At 44.2% G+C, this 15,085-nt stretch overlaps 1 protein-coding gene across 5 annotated transcripts in view; it reads right to left on the bottom strand.

Moving 5' to 3' along the window:
• Window positions 1–9,423: 9,423 nt before the first annotated feature.
• SMARCA2 (SWI/SNF related BAF chromatin remodeling complex subunit ATPase 2) overlaps window positions 9,424–15,085 on the bottom strand; it is a 185,870-nt gene continuing 180,208 nt past the window's right edge. For all 5 annotated transcript variants that reach the window (XM_077817613.1, XM_077817615.1, XM_077817618.1 and 2 more), the window contains 3 exons: window positions 12,785–12,917; window positions 11,115–11,257; window positions 9,424–10,345 (listed from right to left, as the gene is read on the bottom strand). In XM_077817613.1, the coding sequence (XP_077673739.1) occupies window positions 10,310–10,345; window positions 11,115–11,257; window positions 12,785–12,917 (312 nt within the window). In that variant the 3' untranslated portion in view covers window positions 9,424–10,309. The remainder of the gene's footprint in view (window positions 10,346–11,114; window positions 11,258–12,784; window positions 12,918–15,085) is intronic.

Raw genomic sequence — 15,085 nt, 5'->3', positions numbered from 1 at the left:
TTTTGTTTACTACATACACAAATCAGATTTGCCTCCTCCCTTTTCTATAAAGAACGAGGAATGTAATGTTTGATTGCGCTATCCCCAGGAAAAGCTGGGGAAACTCATTTAATATTTAATTTACTGATATGAATAGAAGATTACAGAGAAAAGGTCAGGAGCTGAATAAAGATAATGGGGCTTGCATAGAAAAATGGAGAGGTAACGTGAGAGAAAAAAACCAGTGCTGGGGAAAGCACGATCTCGAGTCCCCAGAAGAATGAACAAGACCAACCCCAAAGGGGATATTCTACTAGTTTAACCTGCCAGCAATAATTATAGGGTTTTCTTCAAACTCCCGAGTGTGTGAAATGGAGATTACTTACTTGTAACGGGAAGTTCTTTGAGATGTGTGGTCCCTATCTGTATTCCACATGTGGGTATGCATGTCCTCCATGCGCCTGAGACCAGAGTTTTGTCGCAAAGTGTCAATTGGTCTGGGCCTGCGCAATTGCCCTCCTTGTGCTCTGAACCAGGGGTGGCCTCTCCAGCTTCTTCTCTTTGTGGTGACTCAGGCTTCTGCTTCAGCCCCATGGGGCAGGGCTTAGGACCCCAGGCTTCAACTCCATGCAGTGGGACTTCATCTTTCTGCCCTGGGCCCCAGCGAGTCTAACACTGGTGGGTCCCATGAAACCTGCTCACGGCCCCCCAGGGGGCCCCAGACCCCTGACTGAGAACCATTGATGTAGAGCAGTGGTCCCCAAACTGTGGGGCATGCCCTCCTAGGGGGGCATGGAGGACATGGCAGGACCAGGGCCAACCTCACGAGGGGCAGGGAGGGAGAGCCACCCAGCTCCACTCTGCCCCCAACTCTGCTCGAGCCCGGCCCCAGACCCTGGCCGCCCTGGCTCAGCTCCTGGACCTGCTCCCAGCCATTGCTCCAGCCACCAGCCCCAGCTGCAGTTCTGCTCCCAGCCTTGGACACAGGGCGGGTGGAGGGCAGAAAACAGACACATTCCTTTACTGGTAAAGGGGAATGCGAGAGGAAAGGTTTGGGGACGACTGCTGTAGAGGTTGCTGGCGCTCTCAGAGAATGATACATCCAGAGATCTACTAAGAAAGTCTCTGGGCAGATAATGTTTGTCCACGAGATCACTCAGCTATAGTGACAAATTGGTTTATGTGAAACTCAGAAATTACCATGGGGATGAATTTTAGATGGCGGCAAAGGGAGACTTTTTCTTAATGAAACAGGATGTACAGCAGGTCTGCCATGATAGCTCCCAGTTCATTCACTCACCTGGCTAATGTGATGAGGACCTAGAAGACAACCTTTATGGAGGGATAGGACATGGAACATATGGCCATCAGTTCAAAGGGTGGTCTGGTAAGAACTAAGAGTACCAGGTCCCATTGTGGAGTGGATTTCGCTATTTGTGGGAAGCTCCTAACGAGATCATTCAGGAAACAAACTGTGATTGGGTGAGTAAAGACAGAGTGACCTTTCACTGTGGGATGGAAGGCACTGACTGCTGCCAGATGAACCTGCAGTGAACTACATCCTGATGTCTTGAGGACAGGAGATAGTTTAAAATAGCAGACAAGCCTGCCAATTCTGATAACCGTTTCTGTTGTGTTCAGGCACAGAAATGCCTCTATTTAGCTAGATAGCATTTCCTGGTGGAGACTTTCCTGCCTCTGATTAAGGACATATGACCATTCTAGGTCTAATGCCCATCCAAATAACAAGCTGTGAGAGGACGAGGGCCTGGGCTGGGTTGTCTGATCCTGCCATTCTTTTGAGTTAACAGATCCAGAAAAGGTGATATATTGATGAGAGGATAGAATGACATTCATAGGTCTGGAAACCAAAATTGTCTGGGCCAGTTGGGTGCCTTGGCCCTGTTATGGCAAATTTTCCGCAGAATCTGAGGTAGCAGGGGGATGGGAGGAAAGGCGTACCTCAGGTGGTCTGTCCAGGATAACAAAAGTCTTGGCCTAATGCTGCTCTGGAGTAAGAAATTGAATTTCTTGTTTGCTTTGGAGGTCCCAAGACGGTGTTCTCCACCCAGTGAAATTTCATTCAAGACTGAATTTTGTATTTCTCACTCGCCATCTCTGGAGTGGTGCCTGCTGAGATAGTCTGCTAGAGTATTCTGCATTCCTGGTAAGTATGTTGCCAGGAGCGTATGTGGTTTCTGATGTACCAGTTCCATAAATTCACTGCCTCTTTGCACAGAGGAAGAGATTTCACTCCACTCTGTTTGTTTACATAAGAGATAGTTGTTATATCTGGAATTATGTGGATATGACAGAACTGTATATGGGTAAGCTCCAGGAGACTGATATGCATTCTGGCCTCCTGGGAGACCAAGTGTCTTGTGCACTGTGATTGTCCATGAGGGCTCCCGATCTTATGAGGGATGCAGCCATAAAGATGGTTATGCTGCGTATGGGTGGAAGGAAAGGGCTTTTGGCTTGCACCTTTTCCGGTTTTGTCCACCATATGAGAGAGCGCCTGACCTTTTGGGGAATTGTTATTTTGGTATTCATATTGTCCTTGTCTACTGAGTAGATAGACTGGAGCCAGCCTTGCAGGCAACGGAGACGAAGCCAGTGAACAGCGTTACATAAATATATGAAGCCATGTGGCCTACCAGAGAAAGACAGACCTGGACTGTTGTGCAAGGTCTGAAGGTGACTTATGGACTGAAATCTGTCCATAAGAAGATAGACTCCTCCTCAGCAAAAGCCTAACATCATGTTTATGAAATGTATAATTTTGGTAGCAGTCAAAACTGGAAAAGTGGACTTTTCATTGTTTACACAGATCCCCAGTTATGTCATGGTGGAGTAAGAATAGGGTCACTAACTGGACAAAGGGCAGGTCAAACCAGATATGGAAAGACAGTGTAGCTGTTGCATCTCACCTGGCCTGACACCACTGTGACGATCTTTGTGAAGGCCCTGGGTGCTTCACCAGCCGAATGGGAGTACTCTGACCTGGTTGTGCTCTTGTCTTACCTCGAATCTGGGAAACCTTGTGTGTGACTGGGGACTATCCACAGAAAAGTGGGCATCTTTAATGTCGAGAGCTGCAAACCATGTGCTCAACTCCAGGGAGGGAATTATTGATGCCAGTGTCACTAGGCAAAAATCTACTTTGTGAATAAAGATATTTAGTTGGTGTAGATAAAGAATTGATCTTCGATCTCTGTTTTTCTTGGGAACTATGAAATATGGGGAGTAAAATCCCTTCCCTTGATGTTGGGATGGCACTCATGCTATGGCCACTCACTGACGGAGAGTCCACCTATTGATGAAAGATTTCCTCATGAGAGTAGTCCCTGAGAAAGGACCAGGAAGGGGGTTTGTGGTGAGGAGATGAGATAAACTTGATTGTGTAGCTAGAACGGATAATCTCTAGTACCCACTTGTCTGTTATTGCCCTGCAGTTGTGTGCAAAGTGGGCAAGATGGCCACCAAAAATTTGGAGGGCAGTACAGCACTGCATCAAAACTGGCATATGGTTCTCGAGAATCCCATCAAAAGAAACCACTGGGTGCGGGGTGGGGTTGAGCAGCAGCAGGGATGGAGGAAGCTGCATAAATGGGTCTTTGCATCCTTTGTTGTTTTCATGGGAGTTTGTAAGGGCACTGGTGGTAAAAAAGTCAGGTGGATGGGGCCAATTCAGTCAGGGTGGATGTGGCCCAGTCCCAACAGTTGACAAGAAGGGGTGACTATCAACAGAGGGAAAATTACTTTTTGTTGTGCTAACGAGGCCAATTCAATCAGGGTGGATGTGGCCCATTCCAAACAGTTGACAAGAAGGTGAGAGTAGACAAGGTTTCCCTCTGTTGATACTCATGCCTTCTTGTCAACTGTTTGGAATGGGCAACATCCACCCTGATTGAATTGGCCTCGTTAGCACTGACCACACCCCCACTTGGTAAGGCAACTCCCATCTTTTCATGTGCTGTATATTTATATCTTCCTACAGTATTTTTCACTCCATGCATCTGATGAAGTGGGTTATAGCCCACGGAAGCTTATGCCCAAATAAATTTATTAGTCTCTAAGGTGCCACAAGGACTCCTCGTTTTGCTGATACAGACAAATTGGCAACCACTCTGAAACCTAATACTGGTGGGTTCCAAAATGTCCTTATTCACTGGAAGAACCACCCTATTAGGGCCAGAGGATTGAAAAATATCCAGAAGACTATATTGCGCATTATGGACTCTGAAGGTCTGCTGCCACCCTCTGCAAAAGTGACTGGTACTGCCTGGGGTCATGAGGTGCTGAAGGGATGGAGGAGAAACTGCATCATCAAGTGATGAGGATGATACACCTGACAGAAACCTTGAAGCTGGCTCAAATTCCTCCTCTGCAAGCTCTGACGGAGCCAGTTGGTATCACTTGGGAGAAGAGAACTGCTCCAATTCCTGCACAGATCTGGGAGTCATATTTACAGATCCCATGGAGCCCAGTAGAAAGGATCAGACATCTTGGTACCCAATGCCTTGCCCTGCAACAGTCCCCTGGGTAGAAGGGAAGCAGCTCCTAGGCCTCCTATGGGATCTGTCTGGGCTTCTCCTCCTTGGGGGAGAAGCCTTGTCTGAAGCATTGGTTTTGTCTGACGAGAAGGTAAGCTCATTTTTGTTTTGTTTTTTATTTGCCAGCAGCACCAGTACTAGTGAAAGAATACTCTAGCTTGTGGATGTTGTAGAAGAAGATCCTCTTCTTCTTCTTGATGTGTTTGAGCCCTGGTCTACACTATAGGTCGAATTTAGCCACGTTAGGTCGATTTTATAATGAATGCATCTACACAAGCAACCCCATTCCGTCGACCTAAAGGGTTCTTAAAATTGACTTCTGTACTCCTCCCCGGTGAGGGGAGTAGCGCTAAAATCAACCTTGCTGGGTCAAATTCGACGGTATTGGCCTCTGGGAGCTATCCCAGAGTGCTCCAACGTGACTGCTCTGGACAGCACTTTTAACTCGGATGCATTAGCCAGGTACACAGGAAAAGCCCCGGGAACTTTTGCATTTCATTTCCTGTTTGGTCAGCGTGGCAAGCTCAGCAGCACAGGTGACCATGCAGTCCTCCCAGAATCGCAAACGAGCTCCAGCATGGAGCGAATGGGAGATACTGGATCTGATTGCTGTATGGGGAGAAGAATCTGTGCAGGCAGAACTCCGATCAAAAAGAAGAAATGCTGATATATATGCCAAAATCGCACAGGGCATGATGGACATAGGCTATGACAGGGACATACAGCAGTGCCACGTGAAAGTGAAGGAGCTCAGGCAAGCCTACCAAAAGGCAAAGGAGGCAAAGGGTCGCTCTGGGTCAGAGCCCCATACATGCCACTTCTATGATCAGCTGCATGGCATGCTAGGGGGGACCCTACCACTACCCCACCAAGGGGGGAGTCTCATGCAACATGGAGGAGGATTTTGTGGATGAGGAAGAGGAGGAGGAGAATGCGCAGCAGGCAAGCGGTGAATCCATTCTCCCCGGCAGCCAGGACCTTTTCATCACCCTGGAGCCAATACCCTCCCAAGGTGGGATCCCCGACCCTGAAGCCAGAGAAGGCACCTCTGGTGAGTGCACATTTGTAACTACAGTACAGGGTTTAAAAGCAATAGTGTTTAATGTTTGATTTGCCCTGAAGATTTGGGAAGCATTCGCGGCCAGTACAGCTGCTGGAAAAGTCTGTTAACGTGTCTGGGAATGGAGCGGGAATTCTCCAGGGACATCTCTATGAAGCTCTCCAGGAGGTACTCTGAAAGCCTTTGCAGAAGATTTCTGGGGAGGGCTGCCTTATTTCGTCCTCTACAGTAGGACACTTTACCACGCCAAGCCAGTAGCAAGCAGTCTGGAATCATTGCAGCACAAAGCACGGCAGTGAATGGTCCTGAGTTTTGGTCGCATTCAAGCAACATTCGGTCTTTATCTTTCTGTGTTAGCCTCAGGAGAGTGATATCATTCATGGTCACCTGGTTGAAATAGGGGAATTTTTGTAAGGGAACAGTAAAAGGACACCGTTCATGCTGGGCTGTTTGCACTTGGCTAAAAGGGATCATCCCATAGCCACGCAGCGGGGGGAGAGGTGAAGGGATCATCCCAAATAGCCATGCGGAAGGGTGTGGGGAGGTGTGTGCTCCACATCCACGCGAAAACCGCAGCCTCTCCTTTTAAATGGCAAACTCAACTGGCATTGCTTGCTATGGGAAAGGAGGACGCTGCAGTTTGAAAACATTCCCACATGTTATGAAGGCATTAGAAGCCAAACCCACGTACCCTTTGGCTTACCATGGCTGTCTGGAAACTGAATTCTGTTGCCCAGCCATGTGTGATGTGTCACCATACCAGCAGGCACTCAATATAAAAGGCAAAATGTGACCTTGTACCTAAAGCACATGTGCTGTCTGCTGTGAATTACTTCATTCATTTGTTCTCAGAAATGTATCCTCTTAAATTTTACTCTCCTTTTTTATCCCCCTGCAGGTGCAAATGTTTCTATGCGCCCTGTATCATCTCCGTCCCTGAGGTTATTGCAGATTAGAAGATGAAAGAAATGCACTTGCGATGACATGTTTTCCGAGCTCATGCAGTTCTCCTGCACTGATTGGGCACAACTGAATGCAGGGAGGCATTCAGTGGAAGAGTCCAGGAAAGCATTAAGTGAGCGTGATGAGAAGAGGCAGGATGCAATGCTGAGGCTAATGGGGGAGCAAACGGACATGCTCAGGTGTCTGGTGGAGCTGCAGGAAAGCCAACAAGAGCACAGACCGCCACTGCATCCACTGTACAACCGCCTACCCTCTCCCGCCAGTTCCATATCCTCCTAACCCCAATGCCCAAGGATGTGGGGGGGCAGGGAGGCTCCGGGCACCCAGCCACTCCACTCCAGAGGATGGCCCAAGCAGCAGAAGGCTATCATTCAAACAGTTTTGATTTGTAGTGTGGCTACAATAAGCAATGTGCCCTTGTCATTCCCTCCTCCCCCACCCCACCCTACCTCACCTGGGCTACCTTGTCAGTTATCTCACTTTTTAAAAAATGAATAGAGAAAGAATGCATGGTTTCAAAACAATAGTTACTTTATTTCCTTTGCTAGCTGTGATCAAAGGGGTGGTGGTGGTTGGCTTACAGGGAATTAAAATCAACAAAGGGGGCGGGGTTTGCATCAAGGAGAAACACACACAACTGTCACACCATAGCCTGCCCAGTCATGAAACTGGTTTTCAAAGTCTCTCTGATGCGCAGTGTGCCTACCTGTGCTCTTCTAATCGCCCTGGTGTCTGGCTGTTCAAAATTGGCAGCCAGGCGATTTGCCTCAACCTCCCACCCCACCATAAACGTCTCCCACTTACTCTCACAGATATTATGTAGCACACAGCAAGCAGTAATAACAATGGGAATATTGGTTGCACTGAGGTCTAACCTAGTCAGCAAACAGCGCCAGCGTGCTTTTATATGTCCAAAGGCAAATTCTACCACCATTCTGCACTTGCTCAGCCTATAGTTGAACTGCTCCTTACTACTGTCCATGTGTATGGCTTCATGAGCCATGGAAGCAAAGAGTAGGCTGGGTCTCCAACGATAACTATTGGTATTTCAACATCCCCAACCGTAATTTTCTGGTCTGGGAAGTACCGTAAATCCCTTCCTGCAGCTGCTCAAACAGCCTGGAGTTCCTAAAGATGTGAGCATCATGCACCTTTCCTGGCCATCCCATGCTGATGTCAGTGAAACATCCCTTGTGATCCACCAGTACTTGCAGCACCATTGAGAAGTACCCCTTGTGGTTTATGTACTGGTTGGCAAGGTGGTCCGGTGCCAAGATAGGGATATGCATTTCGTCTATTGCCCCACTACAGTTAGGGAAACCCATTGCAGCAAAGCATCCACTATGACCTGCACATTTCCCAGAGTGACTACCTTTGATAGCAGAACGTCAGTGATTGCATTGGCTACTTGAATCACAGCAGTCCCCACAGTAGATTTGTTCACTCCAAATTGATTCCCGACTGACTGGTAGCAGTCAGGTGTTGCAGGCTTCCACAGGGCTATCGCCACTTGCTTCTCAACTGTCAGGGCAGCTCTCATCTTGGTATTCCTGCACTTCAGGGTGGGGGAAAGCAACTCACAGAGTTCCAGGAAAGTGGCCTTATGCATGCGAAAGTTTCGCAGCCACCTGGAATCATCCCATACCTACAAGACTATGCAGTCCCACCAGTCTGTGCTTGTTGCCGGGCCCAGAATCAGTGTTCCACTGTATCAACCAGCCCCACTGCCGCCATGATGTCCCAATTGCCACAGCCCGTGCTTTCAGGAACGTCTGTGTCCATGTCCTCATCACAATCGTCCTTGTGCTGGCGTCTCTTAGCCAGGTTCTGCACATACTGCAGTATAATGCGCGAGGTGTTTACAATGCTCCCAACAGCAGCGGTGAGCTGAGTGGGCTCCATGCTTGCTGTGCTATGGCATCTGCACAGGTAACCCAGGGAAAAAGGTGAGAAATGATTGTCTTCAGTTGCTTTCACAGAGGGAAGGAGGGAGGGGAGACTGATGACATGTACCCAAAACCACCTGCAACAATGTTTTTGCCCCATCAGGCATTAGGAGCTTAACCCAGAATTCCAATGGGCAGCGGCGACTGCAAGAACTGTGGGATAGCTACCCACAGTGCACCACTCCGTGAGTTGACGCTAGCCACGGTAGTGAGGATGTACTCCACCGACTTAATGCGCTTAGTGGGGACATACACAATCGACTGTATAAAATCGATTTCTAAAAATAGACTTCTATAAAATTGACCTAATTCTGTAGTGAAGACATACCCTTAGTCTGGTGTTGAAACATCTCTGAGGAGGATCAGGCCTGACAGATAAGGAGTGCGTGGACAGGGTAAGGCAAAAATATCCTCCCGTGAGGTAAAGGTTTCAGTCCTTCCCGGAGTTCGACATACAATCTTTAAACTCAAAATCTATAGCTGAAATCTCCAGGTGGCATATGGTGAAGAAAATGAAGAGACATCAATGGCTGGATTGATTTCTTAGGAAATCAGCGAATTCTATTTGCTTCCACTAGACATGGACATTTTTTTAGAAGAAAGGAAACAGCGTGTTTATTTTATTGGGCATTATCACAACAAGCTTTGTCACTTGAGTCCTGGTTAGCGTTTTGAATTACACTGATGTTTTACGTTATGTTTTTTAATATACTGTATTTCTTTATACAGATATTTCTGCCTAATGCAAATAAGCTCTCTTATTGTTACCTGTTTAGAACAGAGTAGCTTAGGTCTAAATACTGGGAACACTCATGCAACCATAGTAAAAAGGTATTTTTATGGTCTCCTGCACTCATAACACAAGGCACATATTTACAGAGCTAAATTATTTCTTTATTATGAAAGCACCAACACCACATTCTTCAAAATTACTGGAATTTTATTTGCCTCAGGCTTATGACTTGCAACCAAAGACATTGTGCAAAGAAAGCAAAGATTAAGTACACTTTAGGGAAAAGGTGATAATCCACATTGGTAACATAAAAGGTCAGTTTGATGAAAGAAGCCATCCATTACACTACATAGATTGCAATATTCAATAGCATTTTTCAACCCAACTTTTTTTAAAATCGAGAGAGAGAGAGAGAGAAAAGCAAAGTTTACAATAGACATAAATTTTATAGAATTTGAAAAGCTTTTTTTTCTCGAGATAGAGCATAAGGTGGAAAAAATGCATACGGACAGGGTGGGGTGGAGGCTAACTATTGTACATTTATAAGCTTTTAAACAATGTTGCATATATGTACCACAGTGTAGAAAAAAAAAACAGAACAAATAAAAACCTTGAAAACTGCCTGATGAAAAATAAAATAACCAGCAGCTTTTCATGGTTTCTCCTGGTTATCAATGCTACAAAAGACATTTTTTCGTCTTTTTGATGCCATTCAAAAGCATCTCATCAAATGATAAAACCAGGCACAATCAAACCATTACCAAGCTAAACCCAAACCCATAGAAATATACTATCAACCCACATTTTTCCATCAAAAGCTTTTTTTTTTTTCCTTTCTTTTTTTTTTTTTTTTTTTTAAATCTTTTGAGGCCCATTTGGTCACAATATGTTACAATTTTTTTTCCTTTTTTACACCATGATATCCTTGTTTGTCTGGCACTATCCTAAAGCTAGTTTATAGAAGATGAGACTACAGAAATAACCCAATGTCTATTTGACAAAATGAATTCACTGGGTATAAAATGACAGAAGGGAATGGGGGGGGTGGGGGGAAGAGATTAAACCCTATGGATCACTCATCGTCACTTCCACTTGCTTCTGACTGGTCCTGCAAGTAAGAGACAAAAAAAAGGTCAGAGATTTTTTGCCAGCGATTCTTTGGATTGTGATACAATAGGAAGAAGAAAAACAATAGTTAAATTGACAAATCAGGATTGCCTTAGGAAAGGTGCCACAGTGTGTATATTTCTGCTCCATGACATTTCATGCTCATTGCTGTGAGTCTCTTCAGAGGAGGGAAGAGCTGGAGAAAACACAGTGTCAGGAAACATTAGTTCCTTTCTGTCTGCCCAGCAAACTTGTTAAAAAAGTTTGGCAAATGTTGCCCTAGTGCCTTGGAATGAATGGAAACATCTATGGTAAATTCATAATACTTAGCATTTTGGAGATACGGGTGAAAGTGAGCAAATCTTGTGTGCCCCATTTTTGAATTTCAGAAGTGCAAAGGAAAGCCTGAACATCTGAAAAACAAGCTCCAAAATTGCCTGTGTTAAGACACTTCTGTGCCTTCATTATTTAACACTAACTCCTATTTCCAAAGGCTAGTTAAAAGAAAAGTTGTAAAGGTCTCCTTTGCAAGATTCACAGCAAAGTTCTTTTCCCCACTACAGAGGTTTTGTATAAGAGTGTAAGTTCTTTGTGGATTTCTTCAAGTCTTTTTAGAATTCAGGGGGCCCAATCTCTCTCAAGCAAACTTTGATGCACAAGTTTGCTTAATATTTCTATATACAAAGAATCGAAAGTCGTAATAATGGGTAGAATGGGGGAGAAGAGCGATAGCTGCAACTATTTCCACTGCCTTAGTGATTAAAACTTACATTTTCATCTTGATCCTCATCACTGTCATCATCACTCACGACAGGCTTGGCTTTTACCCGGCTTTGCCGCTTTTTGCCTTTCCCTTTGTCCCGGCTTTTCTCATCCTTCTTATTCAGTTTGATTTTCACTTTCACAGATTTTGCTGCAAAAATTGACATGAATGTAACCGCTGTTATTACAGTAGAATCTCAGAATTGTGAACACTGGAGTTATGAACCTCATTTGGAATTGAAAGTACGCAATCAGGTGAAGTTTAAAAAAAAAACATTTGACAAAAGTAAGGAATCTGTTTCTGTGCTTTTTCATTCAAATTAAGATGGTTAAAAGTACCATTTTATTCTACATAGTAAAGTTTCAAAGCTGTATTAAGTCAATGTTCGGTAGTAAACTTTTGAAAGAACAACCATAACGTTTTGTTCAGAGTTATGAACAACCCCATTCCCGAGGCATTGATAACTCTGACGTTCTACTGTATTTTCTTCTCTCTCCCGTTTCTCATTCAAAATACAGAAATTAGCTGTCTAGGACCACTACACAGCTTCTTAACACAATCTCTCTGTTAATGAACATTCTCCTCCTGTAACAGCCTGAAAAGATCCCTTCCCCTCTGTGTTCTTTATCATGCCTTTAGAATATCTGAAGTAGAGATATTTGCTTGTACTTGTATTTTTCTGGGTAGTTCAATAAAGAATGGCATTTCCTTGAGCTGATAAGCTTCATCCTCACTATGCAATTAAAGGGAGTGGGGTAGCTGCAGGCTGCATTTGGTTCTGGGATCACTCTCTGAGAAACTCCTGTGCAAGAGAATGCATTTTATTTTTAAAATATTTTTTCTTGTCTGTGGATAGAAAGTATCTGCTTTTAGTTAAAGCCAGGTAGTGCTGCTTTAAATTACACAAATACCAGATAGGGTAATTTGCCATCGTCAGGTAGGTGGCTTTCTGAATAGAGCACTAGGGTCTGATTCCAAAAGATCAGCTTATTTCCAAACAGCTGAATCATCTCCTTTTATGTACTGTAAAGTAACTGGTTGTTGCTAAAGGCAATGTGTTCTAAGTAATAAGGGTCCTCTATGGTTAGCAGAGCTGTGATCAGAAGATGTGAGAAGAGGTTTGTATGCAAGCAGTAGCCACAGGGACATGCCATTAAAATGGTCTCCACCAGAAGCTGGCAGTTCACTAATCATTTTGGAAGTCATCCAAAAGTATTTCTGCTGAGAGTTTCAACTCTGCTTGGGTCTTCCAACAGAAGTTCTGGCAAGGAGCATATGTTTACAACCAACGTAAACAGAGAAAGAAGAGCACACAAGAAATACTACAAGGTAGTTAGTCAGTGGCAAGCTGGTTCACGGTATGGGTAAGTCCTCTCTGGGCAGGTAGGAAAAATGAACATTTCTATAATTTTTGTGGGTTTTGGGTTGGGTTTTTTTTTTGGCCTAGAGATGCTTGAAGTCTTTGGCACAGTTCTAAGAGATGTGGCCAGAATAGAGCAGCCAGCCAACGAAGTCAGGGTTGAGAGAACCAATACAGCAAATTTGGTAACCAACTGTTTGCATTAAAATGGCCAATGGAAGAACGAAAGCCTGTAACCAGTTTCCACATACAAACTGGAACGACTGAATACCAAGTGAAACCTCCTTCCCTCTCTCAGATTTGAACAGGGGACTTACATTCTGATTCTGACTCATCTTCCTCCTCATCTTCCTCATCGTCGTTGCTTTCATCCTCGCTCTCATCCTCTTTGGCAATCTTCTGTCGGGCACTCTTGAAGACTGACTGGAGAACAATAGAATCCTCATAAATCTGCAACATGAAAGCAAACCTATGTCAGAACTGAAAGCCAAGCTTCATCAAAAATTCACAGCATGGAACATTATTTTCTATGCAAACCCACAGAGAGGGTGGCCCTTTTTTTTCATGACGAGTAACGAAGCTCGTTGCATGAATTTTACAAGAAATGCCAACGTTGAATTTTTCATGATCCAAATGAAGAAACCTGCCGACAGTGCATCACAAAATACAAGTCCCTCAATGTATTAACTTTTAAATGTCCAATTAGAGGGAAAAAAGTCCATCCTAGTACGCATCCATTTTTCTTTTGATTGTGTATTATCATTACTGCTCTAACTATAGTATATTTCCATTAGATCATAACTATTTTGGAAGCATTCAGAATGAGCCTTCAAAGACAAACTTCCTAACTATGATCCGGATTATAGTCTAACAATATATTTAATAGTGACAAATGTACCATCCTGATACTAATTATCTTTAATGGTTAAGAAGTCCATTACTAATAGAAAGAATCTGTGCTAAGCAGTTTACTCCTTCCGACTGGATACAAAAAGGCTAAAACATCAATGCTTATTCATAAAAACGCTCCTTTATTAACATTTCTGAGACTGCTAAGCAACTTCGGTCCATCAGCGTTCATCTTAACCTTGTCAATGAAAGAGAGGAGTACATCTTACTTGTAATATATTTATCAGAGTAACAACAAAAATATCAGTCTAAATGGCTTGCAAAAGAAGCACTGAAACTTCATAATCATCTTTGCAAATGAACTCGTATATGCTGCTACACAGAACTTAGGAGTGATGTATATAACTGAATGTATATTTCTACACTAGCTTGGATTATTCAGATAGCTCAAAGGTACTTTAGAAACACAAACAAATTTATCCCGACCAAACTTAATACCAATTACTATAAGATTATATATACAAACGTATCGTGGGGTGTATTGGGTTTACTAATCATAATGATTGAGAGCCTTAGCTCTATTACTAGTTCACTGTATTATTTAACAAGTCCCTCTTTATTGGACATAGACAGTTTGTGAGCAAGACAAAGAGCAGACTTTGGCAGCTATCACAACCCCTACTGTTTATGAACTGCATCATTACACAAAAGATCACCAAAGCTACAGAATTCTCCTATGATGCTTCAAATGGTTCTGATGCCAAGTGGCAAGGACAGCCTGGATCATAATCTGTTATATGGAAAGATAAAATTAACCTTGCTTCAAAACAAATTACTACCTTTGGGCCAAATTCTAAATCCCCTAAAGTCAATGGCAAAACTCCCAGGGAGAGAGGAACCAGATTAACTGATTATAAAGCCAGAAGTGACCAATGTGATCATCTAGTCTGCCCTCTTGTATAACACAGGCCATAGGACTTCCCTGAATTAATTTGTGTTGGAACTAGAATGTATCTTTAGCAAAAGATCCAATTTAAATATTTCCAGTGATGTAGCATCCACCACAGTTGTTCCAACAGTTGTCCTCGCTGTTCAAAATGCGTGACCTATTTCGAGTTTGAATATGTCTAGCTTCAATATCCAGCCATTTGATTTAGTTTAGACCTGTGTCTCCTAGATTAAAGAGCCTTCTATTATCAAATTTCTATTCCCCACATAGGTGGTTACAGGCTGACCAATCACCCTTTACCCATCTCTTGGCTGAGCTCCTTGGGTCTATCATTATAAGGTATGTTTTCCAGTACTTTAAATCATTTTTGTAGCCCTTCTCTGGACCCTCTATCCAATTTATCAACATCTTTCTTGAACTGTTGACACCAGAACTGGACACAGAACTGTTGACACCAGTGCTAAATACAGAAATTACATAACCTTTCTAGCCCTTCTCAATATTCCCCTGTTAATACATCCAAGGATCTCATTAGACCTCTTAGCCACAGTGTTGCAGTGGGAGCTCATGTTCAGCTGATTCCCATGACCCTCAAGTATTTTTCAGTTACTGCTTCCCAGGATATAGTACCCTTACCACGCTGCCTGGAGCGCTGGTGGCTGTTGGCGTTACAGCCGCGCCACCCAGAACACTGGGTCAGGCCGCGGCTCTGCGACTGCGCTGCCTGGCCGCCCAGAGCGTGGCGCGGCATGCTGAAGCTGCGGGGGAGGGGGCGAGCCTCCCAGGCCAGAAGCTCAGGGGCTAGGCAGGAGGGTCCCGT

This window comes from Eretmochelys imbricata, chromosome 5 (genome assembly GCF_965152235.1).
Source record: "Eretmochelys imbricata isolate rEreImb1 chromosome 5, rEreImb1.hap1, whole genome shotgun sequence".
In the NCBI taxonomy this organism is placed as follows: Eukaryota; Metazoa; Chordata; order Testudines; family Cheloniidae; genus Eretmochelys; species Eretmochelys imbricata.
This window is presented reverse-complemented; position numbering and strand designations above follow the sequence as displayed.